Source organism: Aythya fuligula, chromosome 2 (genome assembly GCF_009819795.1).
Source record: "Aythya fuligula isolate bAytFul2 chromosome 2, bAytFul2.pri, whole genome shotgun sequence".
NCBI classification, from domain to species: domain Eukaryota; kingdom Metazoa; phylum Chordata; class Aves; order Anseriformes; family Anatidae; genus Aythya; species Aythya fuligula.
Window position 1 is genome coordinate 71,696,275 of NC_045560.1, and position 15,810 is coordinate 71,712,084.

At 44.8% G+C, this 15,810-nt stretch overlaps 1 protein-coding gene across 1 annotated transcript in view; it reads right to left on the reverse strand.

Annotated features, from left to right (window-relative positions):
* The window catches only part of MYO10 (myosin X), a 164,431-nt gene extending 149,470 nt beyond the window's left edge, over positions 1 to 14,961 (reverse strand). The window contains exon 1 of the mRNA XM_032182555.1: positions 14,747 to 14,961. Coding sequence (XP_032038446.1) covers positions 14,747 to 14,767 — 21 coding nt within the window. The 5' untranslated portion in view covers positions 14,768 to 14,961. The remainder of the gene's footprint in view (positions 1 to 14,746) is intronic.
* Positions 14,962 to 15,810: the final 849 nt, after the last annotated feature.

Here is a 15,810-nt window from a genome sequence, read left to right on the forward strand (position 1 = left end):
CTTCCTGCTCACTTCAAGGAGGGGGCAATGCCCTATCCTTCTTTAAACATATTTTCTACACAGTGTCTCTAAGTTAGGACTTGTTTTTTTTCCCTCCTAACAGCAGCTCTCATGATACCATCTGGTGCCTGAAACACACAGGATGGCATGTGATTACCCATCCACTACTGACACAAACCAATTTCTTCAACAGTTACAAACCACAGAAGGCACACTCTCCTTTTCTCTTGACTTCACACAATGCTCCGCTTCCTTTCCACTAAATTAAGAGAAGCATTACTGAAACTAAGCCTTCTGTGGGCCGGTATGGAATCAACATTTCCACTGTTTTAAAGCTGATCATCTCAAGGACAGCTTCTTAAAATGCCAGAAAATCTCATATGGAACTCCTGAGTCAATGCTGAACATCTCCACTACAAAGTTTACGAGTGGTACCTGTTCTTCCCTTGTCGCATACCACATTTTCCCCATTGGTAAGGAGATGGCTTGATGGCCTCATTAAAAGAAAGCAAATTACAAAGAAAGAACTCATTTCTAGCTTTCCAGGAATACATCTGCAATAAAAGAAAAGAAGCTCTACAGTCAACGTTCAGATCAACATAACAATACTGACATGGGTTAAAAACGGCAGTAAGTTAGACAAGTCATTTGTTAACAAAGCTGCATCTGTACAGGGAGAACAGAGAGCCGATTGTAATAGAGACTTCCTGTCCTAATTCTTTATAGTATGAACATGGGGGCAGAGACCACATCAGTTCTCCTGGCTAAGAGAGGGAGAAAGCCGCATGGGGTATGTGGGGCTACTACACTCCATTATCGGCTTACAAATTACAGCAGTGATGCAGAAGAGCACTTCAGCATGAGAGCAGCTTCATAGTAACGACCAGTAGTAGTTACCTACTGAATTTTAGTCATTTTGATCAGCTACTGTTAAGTGGAGTTTGGGGGGTTTCCTGAGTTACCCCATGGGGATGCCCTTCATCAGTTCTCCCACCGGAGGCCTGGACTGTGTAGGAAGCCAAGCAAGTTGTATGCAGCTAGAAGCCAAAACACAATGTGCTCAATCTTAAATACATTGTGACTTTTCTCTAATTCAGATTGAACTGCATGTCTGGTGCGCATCCCAAGATTACAAACCGTGCTGAATCAACTCCTTACTTCATTGAAGCAGAGCAACACCAGGAGCTAAATCTTCAGGGATAAAATTACACATCTCAATATGATACAAGTCTAGGCACCAAATTTTAGCCACCTCAGCCCCAACACTCTCTCTTGCTGCTTGTTTTGGGTCCATTAGCTGTAGCCATGATTTCATAACTAAGCTTTAGAGCACCGAAACCCTAAAACTCTCCTGCCCCTTTAAACCGCCCCACATGCATGCCTTCAGCTCACCGACTACTTCCCCCTCCTGTGCTATTGCTGCCACTTGTTTGGCAACTACCAACGTCTGCTGATAAGAGGAGCGAGGCTTAGGACAGGGAGCAGCCTGTGTGCCCGTGTGACCCCCAGTTCAGAAGAGACCTTTGTTACAGCCCTCGCAGCAGGAAGCAGCGCGCTGCCCGGGAGCTCTTCTGAAACAGGTTGGAAGAGCCAGAGCAAGCGGGAGACCTGAAGCCAGGCTTCATAGAGGCACAGAATGGTTCTTCACAAACTTCTTCTGACTTGGGATATGCCTAAGTGCACTGCATCTTTGCTGTTATATTCCAGAGGAGCCTGAAAGTATAAGATGGTCACAGATGCACTCAGTGCTAAGAGAGAAAGAGGATAAGACTTAAAAGAGTATCAATGCTCAGTCAAAGTCAACAAAGAAGAAACGTGGATCTGAAGATTAAGATTCCAATTCTGCACAAGTGAAATCAAATTCAGGCTAACTGTTATTTAGCTATTTATGCAAGCCCCCAAGCTCCTCACTTAGCTACACTGAAATCAACCTAGTGTGAAAGGCAGCTGCTCCTTTGAAGGAAGAATTTAAGCTCAAAACGTAATTTGTAGGAGAAGCACTGTATGAAGGAACAGGAAACAAACCAAGAGTCTAGGACTGCATGAGGTGTCCTGGGAGGTCCTCTGGAAGAACTTTATCCAAACACCTGAAGACTATGACACCCACATCCCCTCCAAAGCTGGTCACAAACCCCAGAGGTCCAAGGGTTCCCCATCATGGCACAATGCTACTGCACACAAGGTCTTGGCATCCCCACCCCCAGTGCTTCAGTAAAAATCCCTGGAGAGCCAGCGGGCAGCAGGAAGAAAATCGGCCACAAGGTGAGACCAGGTGTTATTTCTGCAGGGAACACGTGCCATTAGAAATGAACCGATTCATGAATTCATTTATCTATTTCATACTGGAGCCAAAGAGCATTTGCCTTTTATACAAGTATTCTTGAAGAGCACTGGTTTTCTTTGTGCAGAAAATAGTAAAAGAGCAGCTATTTTTAAATCCATCTAAAAAAGGGGCATTGGCATACCGTACCTTACTTTTTACCACACAATAAAGATGAAAAACTGGAATAACCTCTTTCTTATCCATCTGAAACCCTAAGCAAGTAACTTCTTTCTTTCTTTTTTTTTTTTTTCCCCCAACTTATTTATAGCCACTAATGGTCACCACTTCTGAACTTATTTTTTCTCCTCAATGAACCACCTTTCCAGAAGGGAATCTCAGCTGTCAGCTGTTCAGAGTCTTCTGTTATTTGTGCTTGCTACAGTTTTTGAGCTGTCAGCAAACTTCCCAGAACTTTGAAAAATAAACAAAACAAACAAAAATAAGACTTTTTTTTTTTTACACTGTTTCAATTGACTCCAACTACAAAGTCAGAAAGAGGTGCATATATGCAAAGCAACAGCTTTTTTGTTTGTTTTGAAATAACCCTGAAATAACTCATTGTCATATGTTTTCTCTGAGTTATGCAGATATTTCCCTAGCTGTGCCAAATCATTTACTTAAACTTCAGAAACATGCAATATACCAGCATGTTAGTTGGCTAACATCACCAATAGCAATGAACAAAGGCATAAACATCATATTTAGATCTGTACAGACAATGAGTACAAGGTATTATTTCCCTCCACCACTCTCCTCTTCACTGGTACATAGGGAAAGGAAGCAACAGCACAGACCATCACAGCTGGATGACAATACAATCCAGGAGCTAAATAAATACACTCATCCACAACAGAAACAACAGTTTACACAGACTTAACTTAGAGCTTTTTGATGTAGCCTTTTCTTTTTCAAAGCAGACAAAAGGGACATCCTAGCTCACAGATATTCTCAGAACCCTTCCATGGGTGAGGATACAAACAACAGGCTTCCCGGGATCTGGAGCATGGGCTGCCTCAGGTGGCAAAGCACTCATCATGCTGCCAAAATCTCTGGAAACCTCTCCCTCTAACAGTTACAAAGACTTGATAAGAAGCCAACTGTTTCCTGGAGGGCAAACGGTAGAGCCACGACTGCTCTTCTGAAGACAGAGAGCTGCTCACTGATTGCTAGTCACTCTGATACAGCGTCTGGAATGAAGTCAAGAGAAAAGATGATCACATAACAACATTAAAGTAAGAATTTCAGTGTAAGTGAAACTAAAAAGGACAATTCTTTCTACAATAACATTGCCACTGATGCAGCATACTAACAAATGCCGAAGTCCTAACTTTTATGACATAACTTACTGCAGCCTTCTTGAGGATAACCTCAGATCTCACCAATAAGCCTCTGTGAAACTATCCAAAAGCACTCCACTGTTCAATACCAACAAAAAAAAAAAAAAAAAAAAAAGGACTTTAAAGGGCAATGCTAAAAAGCAAGACTTTTCAGAATGCTGGCATTTATAACACCAGAGAGCCAACCAGAAGAACTACACTCAAAACCTCCAGTGAGGAAAAATTCCAGTTGGCATCAGGGTAGCAACATGACACTGTTCTCCAATTTTGATAGGAATTGCAAAGGCAGATGTTTAATTTATTCATTGCAAACTATCAGCTCTCAGACATACCCGTCCTGTCCGACAAGGAGTCCCTGTGAGGCGCAGTCCTGCTAAAGCACCCACTCCGTTTCGGAGCCTGCTACCAACCTCTCTCCACCACTTTCCCTGAAACACCCTGCACCATCCCCTCAGCCACTTTGGTCCCTGGTGAATCACTACAATTGTCCCCACTTTGCTGTCTCAAACCCTCCTCGCCCCCTCATTTTAGCCACAGATTAAGGTGCACTGACTCTCCTGTCCTAATAAAAGGTGGTGCACATCCGCATGCTCCTGGGCAGTTGCAGGTCATGCTGCAAGCAGAAGCTCTGCCACAGAAACAAAAATCCCAGGAAAATGGCAAAGCATTTGCAACCTCTCTGACTGCATACAGGGACTGCATGCTTTTTCAAAATCAAGATTTGCAAGCAACTTAAGCGAGTGTTTCAAAAGGTAGCATGCAAGCTCAAGAATTCAAAATTCATGATGGAAGCTCGTATCTAGCAGACTCCAGTAGCACCTGGCACACCATAAGTGCTGAACCTGAAACAAATGGATCCCATGACTCAAAGTTTTCTGTTCACACCCCGGTAAGAACTGCCACTGACAAAGGACTACTGCAAGCCCACAAGACAATCAACAGATTTAGGTATCGCTTTCTGTCCTCCAGCAGCTACTGATGGCATCTCCACCTTAACTGCACCTTACAAAGGCTTCTTCCTGACAAGGGTGTAACTATGAAGTAAAAGTTTAACACAAGTATTTAATTATACTGCAATTATGTTTATTCGTGGGCTTTGTATAAAAGACCCAGGGAGTTCACTATTGCGCCAGGACTGCAGTTGTTTAAGGTACTGAATCACCTAAGCAAAATGGTGCAACACAAACACCAAAATTAGGAGGAGAGGCTCAAAACTAACACAGAACTGAGAATCGCCCTTTTGCTGCAAGTACCATGCAGCTTTGTGTCAAAATCCCATCTGCCATCTGTAACAACTTCTCAGATTTGGCGTGAAAGCTATTGGAAATGTAACTGCAAGGGTGGGAAGGGGGCTGCTGTGCAAATTTTATTTTATAGCATAGATTTGCTGCGTTGAATAATATGTTTATTCCTGAAAATAGATTATTAAGTATCACATGGTAGAATGTGATTCTCAGAGTTTAAACAACAAAGAACTCACTTCATCAGATATTCTTCCTGGTATACACTTTGAAAAGAAACAGGAAATGCCATCCTTCAAAGCCCTGTTGTAAAAGCCACGCTGATTTTCTTCTATGGAATATACCAGACTAAATCATTACGCACAGCAAACAAACCTATTCATTGCACTTATCAACAGAAAGCTGTAATAAGCAGATAAACTGAAATCCCAAAGCCACGGTCTACATTTAATACGGGGAAGAGATCCAGAAAGAAGACCAACAAAACAAGAAGTCTGACCTACAGAATCTGCGTCTACTCCTTGTCCTGGTGTGAACCCCACCGTCTTGCCAACTTGGCTTCTTCCTGAAGCAAATAAAAATATAGCCTAACCAAGATACACAGTTCTTTTTTGAGCCACTGAAGTGGTCAAACAGAAGCGATCTCTTTATGCAGCCCTCTGCTTCTGTTAACTGGATGGATTTGTAGAACAAAGGGATTTGACTTTTCCTCAGGATAAACAACTTTGTAAGAAAAACAATCCCATACTCTCAACAAACGCAGTCAACTTCATCTGAGTAAACATTTTGATGACACACTAAACAACAGCAACTAAAATAGGACCAAATAATCCATTTCCATTAACACTGTAAACATTAATTTCAAAACAAGGCATAAACTTTTATCTCCTGTTGCCAAAACCAGGGCCAAAAGGAAGGCATGAGAATGCTTCCAGATAAATTCTGCATTTCGTGTTATCAGGTTCCGGAAGAAAGAGCATTTACATGTACAATGCACAACATCAAAAACATGTACCATTTTTAGAATCCAATACTGCAAAAAACTCTACAAAAATGTTTTCTCTAGATGCTGTAGAGTTCATCACAGTACGTTTTCTACAGCCCTTTGAAGGTGTGCAGGGTGCTACAGGAAGAGGGCCAAGGGGCTTTGGGTATTAACTTCAATGACAGCTTTCAAAAATACCCGGCTTTGTAATTGTAGCTGAAGTTAATGACAGCTATGGCTCATCAACCATTTGAGCCTCAGGTCTCTACCCAAGGTAACGAACATTACAGACACCAAAATTAATTTTGCCTTTGAGACCGCGATGTCAGGCTTGGGAAGCCAGTTAGTTAAGAGTTTGGAAAAATACAAAAAAAAGTCTCAGCACTCTTAACAACTGTCCTGGTATAGAAGCAGGCATGCCATGAGAAAAAGCCCTTTGGTAAACTCGTGGAGGGTGGGAATGCAGCTATCCCCCTGAGGGAAAAAGCCGCAATAAAGCATTTCCCTCTGCTGAGGTATATGGCATCTCCCGTGAGGGCAGTCTCCAACACAAAACAAAGAAAGACTTGTATTAACACACTCTCATATCACTGGCCTATAATAAAGGATTATGAATAGTTTCCCAAGAATATATAGGAAGAGGCAACACTAACACATCAAAGAGCACTTAGCCTTTTATTTCCTGAGTCTTCCAACACCACGGTTTACCCTTTGCATGCCATTAGTCAGGATCACGTGAGAAAACACAGCTTTGCTCAAGGCCGGCTGTTGAGCTTCCCTCTCTCTTTTCCTCTTTCCTCCATTTGGGATAAAACAGAACCAAAACCCAAATAATCTCACAGGAAGATTTAACCTAAGAGAACTGTTCAATAACCTGAGAGATCTCTTCAATATTGACCTTTGCTTAGTATTCAAACTAACTTGAACTCAAAAATCTCTAGCAAGGCTCTCCACAAGATGAGGGTCACATACTCTCAAAAAAAGATAGCCTGATACCATAAAGCAGGAAAAATGCCCCACTAAAGCAACTTAAGCATATGCTGCATGTGTGTGTGTGTGTGTGTGCAGTATTTGCAAAACTGTATTAACATACAAATGCAGGAACCCTATTCAACTCTGAACTATGGCAAGCTACTGAATGGTACAGGATATCAACAAAGTCTGTCCTCCAGGACATTTCCCTTCACTTGTCAACATGCCATTAATCTCAGCAAAAGTAAAAGGTATTATGTGGACTCCCACATCTAGGGAGCTCCAACATGTTTAAAAAAACATGAGCATAGGTTTGATAGAAACATAAGTTGGATTTTAGGAGACCTTTCTTCTCAGGAAGTGTAGTCAGGCATTGGAATGGGTTGCCCAGGAAGGTGGTAGAGTCACCATCCCTGTGGGTGTTCAAGGAAAGGTTGGACATGATGTTTAGGGACATGGTTTAGTGAGTGATATTGGTGGTAGGGGGATGGTTGGACCAGATGATCTTGGAGGGTTTTTCCAACACTAATGATTCTGTGAAAATTACCCACTGGAGGTGGGACCACTGAAATGAGTAAGAAATCCAACTTAAGATACATTGCATCTGAATTTTCACTGCAAGTTCACAAAACCATAAGAGTGACCACCAGCTTTCACTTTTGAATACTTCCTTCCATGCAGAAGAGTAAAATGCCAAGTTTTTTCCAAAGCCTTAAAAGGGCTGAAGAGCTATGTATTTTTTCCCCACAATTTCTGAGAATGGATGCTCCTGCTTTGCAAAAAAATAACTAAGCACAGAACCGTTCACTAGGAACAATAACAAAATCTCATACAAGAACTGTATGTTAAACCACTCCGCAGAAGAATTTACTCAAAATGGAAATGTTAACTTTGGTCAGTTAAACCAAACACACACTGATTTCTGCTGCATGTCAAATTTGAACCCAAACCAGGTCTGTTACTAGTAAGGTATTCAACATGAAAAAACACGAATTATCAGGTTCCTCCAATATCACTCACATTTGAGATTTCAATGCAGGAAAAAAATATCAAAGTTTTCTGCCACATGAAAAGGCTTTTATGGGCTAGACTAAAAGACAGCCACTTGGCCGCAAAGGAAAATAACACCTCAACAGAGAGTAAGTATTTATACCCGAGAGTAAAACAAACCTCCCCACAGACAGCTGACACAAGCAAGCAGCCTTCCCGGCCAGCCACTGGCTTGCAGTGGGGAGACGTCCTGTCAGGCATGATTTCCCCTAAGCCATGCCCTATAGTGCTGCTGCAGGACATGCAAGAGACTCATCTGCTCTATCTATCCAGCGCAAGGCATCAAAAAGCAAGGTTACACTGTACTTGAAACTACATGAGATTATAATCTTGTTGATGGACTTTGCAGAAATGAGTCTAGGGCAGGACGTACATTCTCCTCCGACATACAGCTACTTCTTACAGGTACATTTAGAAATGCCAGTAATCCAAGTGGTGCTCTACTCATTTCTTCCATCCTTTCCTAATGAGCCCCAGTATACTTTTCCAACACATGATGTTCAAATTTCCCGTGTAACAAAGCAGTAATTTCTTCTTCAGCATGGATAGTTTACTCCAGGAGACAGACCTACAAGATAGTTAATACCAGTTCTCATTCTGCATTCAATTTCTTAAAAGATCCATCTTTAAAAGAATGGAGTGTTTGAGCTACTTAATAGAATTCTAGCCAAAAGGATAACCCAGTTAACTTTCCTCAACCAGCAGCTTGCCCAAAACAAAGCTGCACTGTTGCGTTATGACCAATGGATAATGTTCACATTTCAGACATACACAGGGTATCTTAAGAAATCATAAGCAATTAAAAAAAAAAAAAGAGAAAAAAAAAATACCCAAACAGTAACTTGCCCAGAACTGCTGCCCCAACATCATCTAGCCATCCTCCTTCATGTCTTACTAGTGGTTTAAAATGTCACATAATGATGAATAGCAGGAAGATCAAGAGAAACGAGAATGCATAAGCCATGACCCTCTCATATGAGCCTGAAGTTATAATCAGTCTAGCCAGTTTTGAGGACACATCCCAAAACTTGTAAAGTAGCCACAATTAGTTACTTCAGGGTGGTAATACTTTTTTTCCCCCTCAGCAAAAGTCTTAATTCATAGTGACTTTTTGCTGCTTGCCCTTTTACCAGGGCTCCACCCAAAATGATGTTTCTAGCTCAGACCTCGGCTGGGTACTGTGATTCACTGAGGGAAATACCGGCCCTGCGGCTGCAGCGGTTCGTGAGATCGAACTGCCCAGAGGACACATTTCCCAGCACTTCACAGAACAGGATGCATGGTGCTCCTGGCCTGAGACAGGCTTGCATGTATCACCTTGTGTGTGCAAAGGATGGGGCTGCTGCTCCTGCTGCTGCAGGAGATGGCACCAGCTTCCTTCTCCTAACCCATCACAGGCACCAGAGCTGCATCCACCCAAGACATGCACAAAAAATGCTATTGCTAGAAGTCCTTTTTTAAGTGACATCAATATCATGTCCCAAGTTCCTATTCCATTTTGCTTCCCTGTTCCATAAAGTGTCCCTCTCTTGCCCCCACAGAATCACAGAAACATTGTGGATCATTTCTGACAAAAGTACATGCCACATAACTTCAGAAATAAGTTGGGACTGGTCATGCTTTACAATGTAATTATTTTTTACTGGGCAGCAGGATTTGCAACAGCTCCAAAAGAAAGAAAAAAAAGAGCCAAATGAAGAGGTTCTTCACACCCCCACTTCAGCATCATCTGTACGCAGGTGCAGGACAAGCCCACGGCACCACACCAGCGGCCTCAGGATTTAACCCACAGAGCCTGAGGGAGACAAGCTCTGCTTGGTCTTCTCATTCCTACAGTCAGAAAGAGGAGACAACCTGAGATGCGTCAGGTCTTCACCACACTCTTGGCCCCATCTTGCATGCCATGGCCACCTCGGTACCTCAGTAGACCAGAAGGTCTTATCCAGCCCTTCCCAGGAAAAGGCTTTTTGGCACAACAGAGGACAGACATATCAGGGAGACAGCCCCTTACAGCCAAGGGCAGCTCTTACAAGTATGAGGCCTGCCCGCTTCCATGCAACCAAACAGAAAACCTGAAATTGCATCTGCAGCTGTATAGATTTTCCTTGCAAAACACACACACACAAAGCCCACCTCACTGAGCAAAAATGCATATAAGGAGGAAGATTAGAGCAAAAATAGATTGCACACAAAGCGCTAACATGAACGTACAATTATGGTAAAGACTAAAAAAAGCATAAACATTTCCATTAGGTATCACCAGAAGGTAAAAAAAAAAAAAAAAAAAAAGACACCGAAGAAGCCATAATTTTCTGTAATGGTGGGGTTTTCACAGCCCTCCTATAGCTGGAGTCCGACTGAACATACCTAAAAACCACAAGCTATTTCTGTACAGCATACAGCTTCTATTGCTAATTTCAATAGTTATGTGTTTTATAGCTTTAAGAGAATTCTTGTGTCATTTTACAATGTTCATGGTGCCAGCAGGGCTGCTAGGCTCCAGCCCAGTTATGACTATGCTTCAGTTGTACAAATATATCTTATGAAAGGCACATGTGAAATATATGTAGTAGGCAGTCGAGATTACGTGCTACCAATAAGCTGAACACGATTTCCTGACTTACAGAAACAAACCCACAAAAACTTTCTTTTCTTTCTGAGCCAGCAAGGTAGTCCTGAGCCCCCTTGAATCATTTTCTGCTCAAAACAGATTGCCCTCTAATTAACATAAAAGTAACTGTTGACAAAACAATCAGCAACATGATTTTTTTCCAAGAAAAAAAAAAAAAAAAAAAAAAAAAAAAACAGACTTAGTCACACCTCAGAAACTGCTGAAAACACAGCAACTGCAGGAGCTGAAAGAGGCACAACTCCTTCTTGGCACAAACATTAAGTTTCTGAAGAACTCTTGAGTGCCAGAGCCACGCCATCGCTTCAGGGTGATGTTTTTGCCCCACCAGTCTAAAATGCAATAGTGCTGGTGTAAGCTACACCAATATTACATGCCCAACATCAGCCCCACGCTTGTGCTATCAGCAAAACACCTCTAATGAAAACTGGCAGACTTCAGAGATTGTCCTAAACTTGTAAATTATGCTGCACAGCATAGCCAGGGCTCATTTATATCAATGCCAAAATCCATCAGCATCGTCATATTTTCATTGTAAAACCAAAAACTTTGCAGCATTGAGGCTGTTCTGTTGCAGGGCACAGCAAACCTCTCAATGCTTTCCATGAACAGCCCTGCCTTGGGAAACAGTAAATCCTGCTGGTGCCGCAGCACCAGAGCACCAAGGAGAAGCTTGCCTGGGGCTGCCTATCTAAACTGAGAGCTCCCAGGCTTGGCCAATACCACCTCTGACAGACCCTGAAATTACGTTCAAAACCTCAGAATGAATTCTTACCCCTTATTCTTCCTGCAGAGTGAGGTTCAACACCTGCTCCTTCAGGACATGCTGGGAGCCCTCCCCCTTAAAACAGGGCAGTGGGCAAATACACTCAGCTGTGGAGTGGAGGAATGGAAGGAAAACATCCTCAACTGGAGGTTCCAGCAGCACTGCTAAATCTAAAAGCACAATGGACACACCAACAGCAACCACATGCAGCCACCGCTTTGTGCATGGGTACCTGCAAGCTCCTCCGGAGCTGAGGGCATCTCAGAGGTCAGCTCTGGGTAAGGCAACCTCCCCGAGTCTCACAAGACCTCCCCAGATTCAACTGCTCCACAACCTCAACAGGGCCATCCTTGGAGGCATTCAAGGCCAGGTTGGATGGGGCTTTGAGCGACCTGGTCTGGTGGGAGGTGTCCCTGCCCATGGCAGGGGGTTGGAACTGGATGGGCCTTAAGGTCCCTCCTAACCCAAACCATTCTGTGATCCATGCTCCTCCTGCAAGGAGGACAGTGACGGTGGCTTGATGAAACATGATGCATGAGCAGGGCAGGGTGATTTCACCCCACACGAGAAGAGGATGGACCTGACTCATCCACTTCCCCTGCTACCCTGGCACACACTGCCTGGGAACCTCGGATGCCAAGACGACACCTCGAACTTCTCCCTTGTGCCTTTTTTGTGCAAAATTCTTTGCGTCCCTTCTCATCTGGTGATGATTTTCCTCCTTGCCTCTTGCTATGCAACCCTTTTTAATGGGAATACATTTCCCACTGAAAACTGAAGCCTGATCTCAGCCACCTTTGGAGACAGCAATCTAGCCACTGGTTAAACACAGGAACTGTTTTTTCAGTCTGCTTTGAGCAATATGTCCAAATGGCTCTATTGCACACACCCACATTTTTAATATTTTTATTCTTATTATGGATTTTTGGGATTTCTACAGTTTTTAATACTTTATATCTGAAGATATGACTATGTAAATATACAAATGAGGTTAAGACTCCAACATTGGTCTTTCACACACCAGAAGTTAGCACAGATCAATCAGCAGCCTGAGATGTTTCTCAATAGTCTCCAAAACCACTTCTCCTCTGTATTTAAAGTATAACTTTATAATTACTTTAATATCTTCCAGCAAAATTATTTTTATATCTTCCATCAATTAAAGCATTTTGGGATGTATGTTCCAGGGCTGATTCTTCTAGCCTAATTATTTACTAAAAGCATTCTTTCAGTTTATTTTGTTTTCAGGTGACAGAGTTAAAAAAACTGTGATAGTAATGTAAATCAAGGCTCCTCTGCAGACAGATATAACAACTTGTCACCCTGTAAGAATAAAAGACAGATAAGAAATAGTAGAGGGAGGAAACAGGACAGCAAGATTCAAAAGTCAAAAAGCTGCTAAGTTGTGTATGACTGGTGTCAGCTGAGCGGCACGAGCTTGGAAGTATCCCACAACTCAGTTAACGCAGCAAGTACCAACAAGAACACTTTCTCTGCAATGCACCCATACATACAGTTTAACCAGGTCTTACACAACTGTCTAACTTCGTTCCAGTGAAAGCCATAATATACAGCGAGCAGGTTACAATCAGCATCTGGCTATGAAAAAACATGGAGGAAAAAAGAGGCGTGTGGGTATTTTCCTGAAATGCCTTTTAGTTGTTTTTCTGCAAGAGCCAGACTTGAAGACACCCCTGCCTCCAATGCACTGAACAGGGGCACCTTGGTAACCTTGAGCAACATCCCCCATAAAGTGTCAGGTTAATTCTCTTTAAGCTAGCATACGCCCTTCTCGCTTTGCAGCTTTTCTCCCAAAATGTAACACTATCAGCAGACATATGTCACTGTCAAGCAAGAGCAGGGCAGATCAGGCCTGATACCTGTCCCTTTCATCCAGTTTCCTCTTCCTTGCATGCACCAGAACCTATTTTAACAAGGACAATAATTCGCTCAGATAAGTCAGTAAATATTTTCATAAAGAGCAGCTGCAGGATGTCTGCCTCACGCAAATTAAATTAGCCAGCTCGTGTCTCGACCCAGCACCTTCAACACCAGTTTTTCTGTGGTAGCTGGGTCAGGCCCACTGCATTTCTGCTATTGTGTATGTTATGTTCTCCATACGCAATTTCCATACGCTCCAGTGCGAGGAGAGGAAAATGTTTATACTTATAGGTGGGGCTCTGGATGCAGATTAAAGTCAAGGTGCTATATTTACTGATCTTTTAAAGTAATATCAACATGTTGAAAGGGAGCAAGAGTTCTTAAGAAAGATCAAAGTTTGCATGCAGCAACCACACATTACCATAAATATATGCTGAAATACTAACACAGACGGGCAAAATTTACTTGCTTTTTGCCTGGAGCAAGTAATTTTGGCTAATAGGGGAGTCAAAACCATTAACTCTCTTCTTCATCTTTATGTAGGGCATGCTACCATACTTTGTGTCAGGGCGAATGACTCCTCAGATTAATTTTGCAAGGCTCGGCTAATACTACCACATTGCTCATGGCTTGCAAGCTTTTGAAAGACGAGGGCTACGTCTTATACATGGAAAAAAAAATCCATTATTGCTTAACTCAGGCTTCTTGAAAGTTAATCCTGCATTTCTTCCTTTTTATTGCACTTGGCAGAACTTTTGTTGTCTGACAAATGAAAAGGTAACAGGCAGCAAGGTGTACGAGCTCCTTTTATTTGACTAATTACTATTCCAGTAAACATAGCACTTTTATTTATTTTTATTTTTCTTGTGGGACCATAAACAGCACAGAGAGCACGAGGCAGCTGTTTCACAAGGGCAGGGGACAGTTTTGCAGCTTAATCGCCGTCCCGGCAAACAGATGCCTGGCCTGCACTTAACATTTGGACACTACAACTACTTCAGCAAGGGGTGTGACTAAAATAATCGTAAAGGAGCAATCACTGGAAGTCACAATCAAGTCGCAAGCTACGCGCATGCAGAAGTAGCCGCAGTAGTGGCGAACACCTTTTATTCGCGAGGCTGTGCTGGCGCTGGGCAGGTTGTAACGACTCGTTAAAACAGCGCCGTGCAAAATTCAGCTGCTTTAGCGCAGAAGAGGACCCGAGTTTCCACTTTCGGCGTTTGCCGCGAGCAAGCAGCAAAGCGTCTTTGGTGTGCTCCCCTCGCCGGGCACAACGAAGCCGCCGGGACCCACGAGGCAAGCTGCAAGCTCCATCTCCCTCCAGGTCCTCCTTCCCCGGCGTTTTCCGCCGGCACAGCTCTCCTGTCCCCGGCACCCCTTCCCGCGGAGCCCGAAAGGACGGCCCGCCGTGCCCCCACGGAGCCCCCTGCCCACCCCGCGGCACAGCCGGGACCCCACCGCCACCACCCCGGGGCCGTGAGCGGGTCCCACAAAGCGACCCCACAGCAGGAGAGGAGGAGGAAGAGGAGGAGGGGAGGAAGAGCCCAGCGCCCCGCGCTCACCTCCGCCAAGAAGTTGTCCATGGCGGCCCCTCGGCCCGCCCGCGGGTGCGCAGCGCCGAGCCCCAGCCGCGCACCATGTGCCCCGGCCCGGCTCGGCCCGGCTCAGCACCACCGAGCCGCCTCTGCCTCTGCCCCAGCCTCAGCCTCAGCCCCGGCCGCCGCGCCGCTCCATCGCGCCCCGGCTCGGCGGCAGCCCTCAGCCTTTGTCCGCCCGCCCCCTCCGCAGCGGAGGAGGAGGAGGAGGAGGAGGAAGCAGGCTCCCGCCGCCCGCTCCTGCCCCGCTCCCGGCCCGGCGGCGCTGGGGCAGAGGCGGAGCTGGCACCGGCCGCGCCCCCGTCCCCATCCCCATCCCCACCGCGAGGTGCTGGCTCCTGAGGGGTGCCCCCCGCCGCCCCCCTAAAATGGGGGGCCGTGCAGAAAGCCGTCGTCGTCGAGCAGTAGTGGCCGGCACCGCTGGGTCGCCGTTGCGGAGCGTCTACCTGCGGGCTGGGCTACCCTCGGGCAGGGCGCTCCCCGCGGAGCTGGGCTCCGAGAGCTTTGTGCAGATGCACGATGCATGCGTGGAAGCGTTTATTTGTGTTTACGGGAAGAGCTGTGCGGAACGGCAAGTTCCAGCCGCGAAGAAAGTCAAGGCAGAGCTGCCTTTTGTTCTCGGGCGGGTCCTAGCTGCTTTGGGAGCTGGAGCGTGTGAGCTGCGGCACAGGAGACCGGCTCTGGACACCAGAAGTAATCACGAGCCTGAGACTCATCTTTGTAAAGTTTTAAAGACGCCCCGCAGCCCCCCAGGGGGGACACGCTAACTGCAAGTCCCCCTCATCTCCACAGCCAGGTAATACAGCACATGCCTTCCTACAGCTGCTCCAGACTCAAGGCTTGCAGAGGACGGCACATGAATTCACTGTCTACACAATACCAACTCTGTGAAGTTAGCCTAAGTAGTTGCTCTGCTGTAGATAATATAGTGTAAATCCCTATGTGGAAGCTCTGCAACTCTATTCCAAACTACTGCACTCCCAATGTTACTCCAGGGGAACAGTTTTTTTCCATGATTGCTACACCAGAAA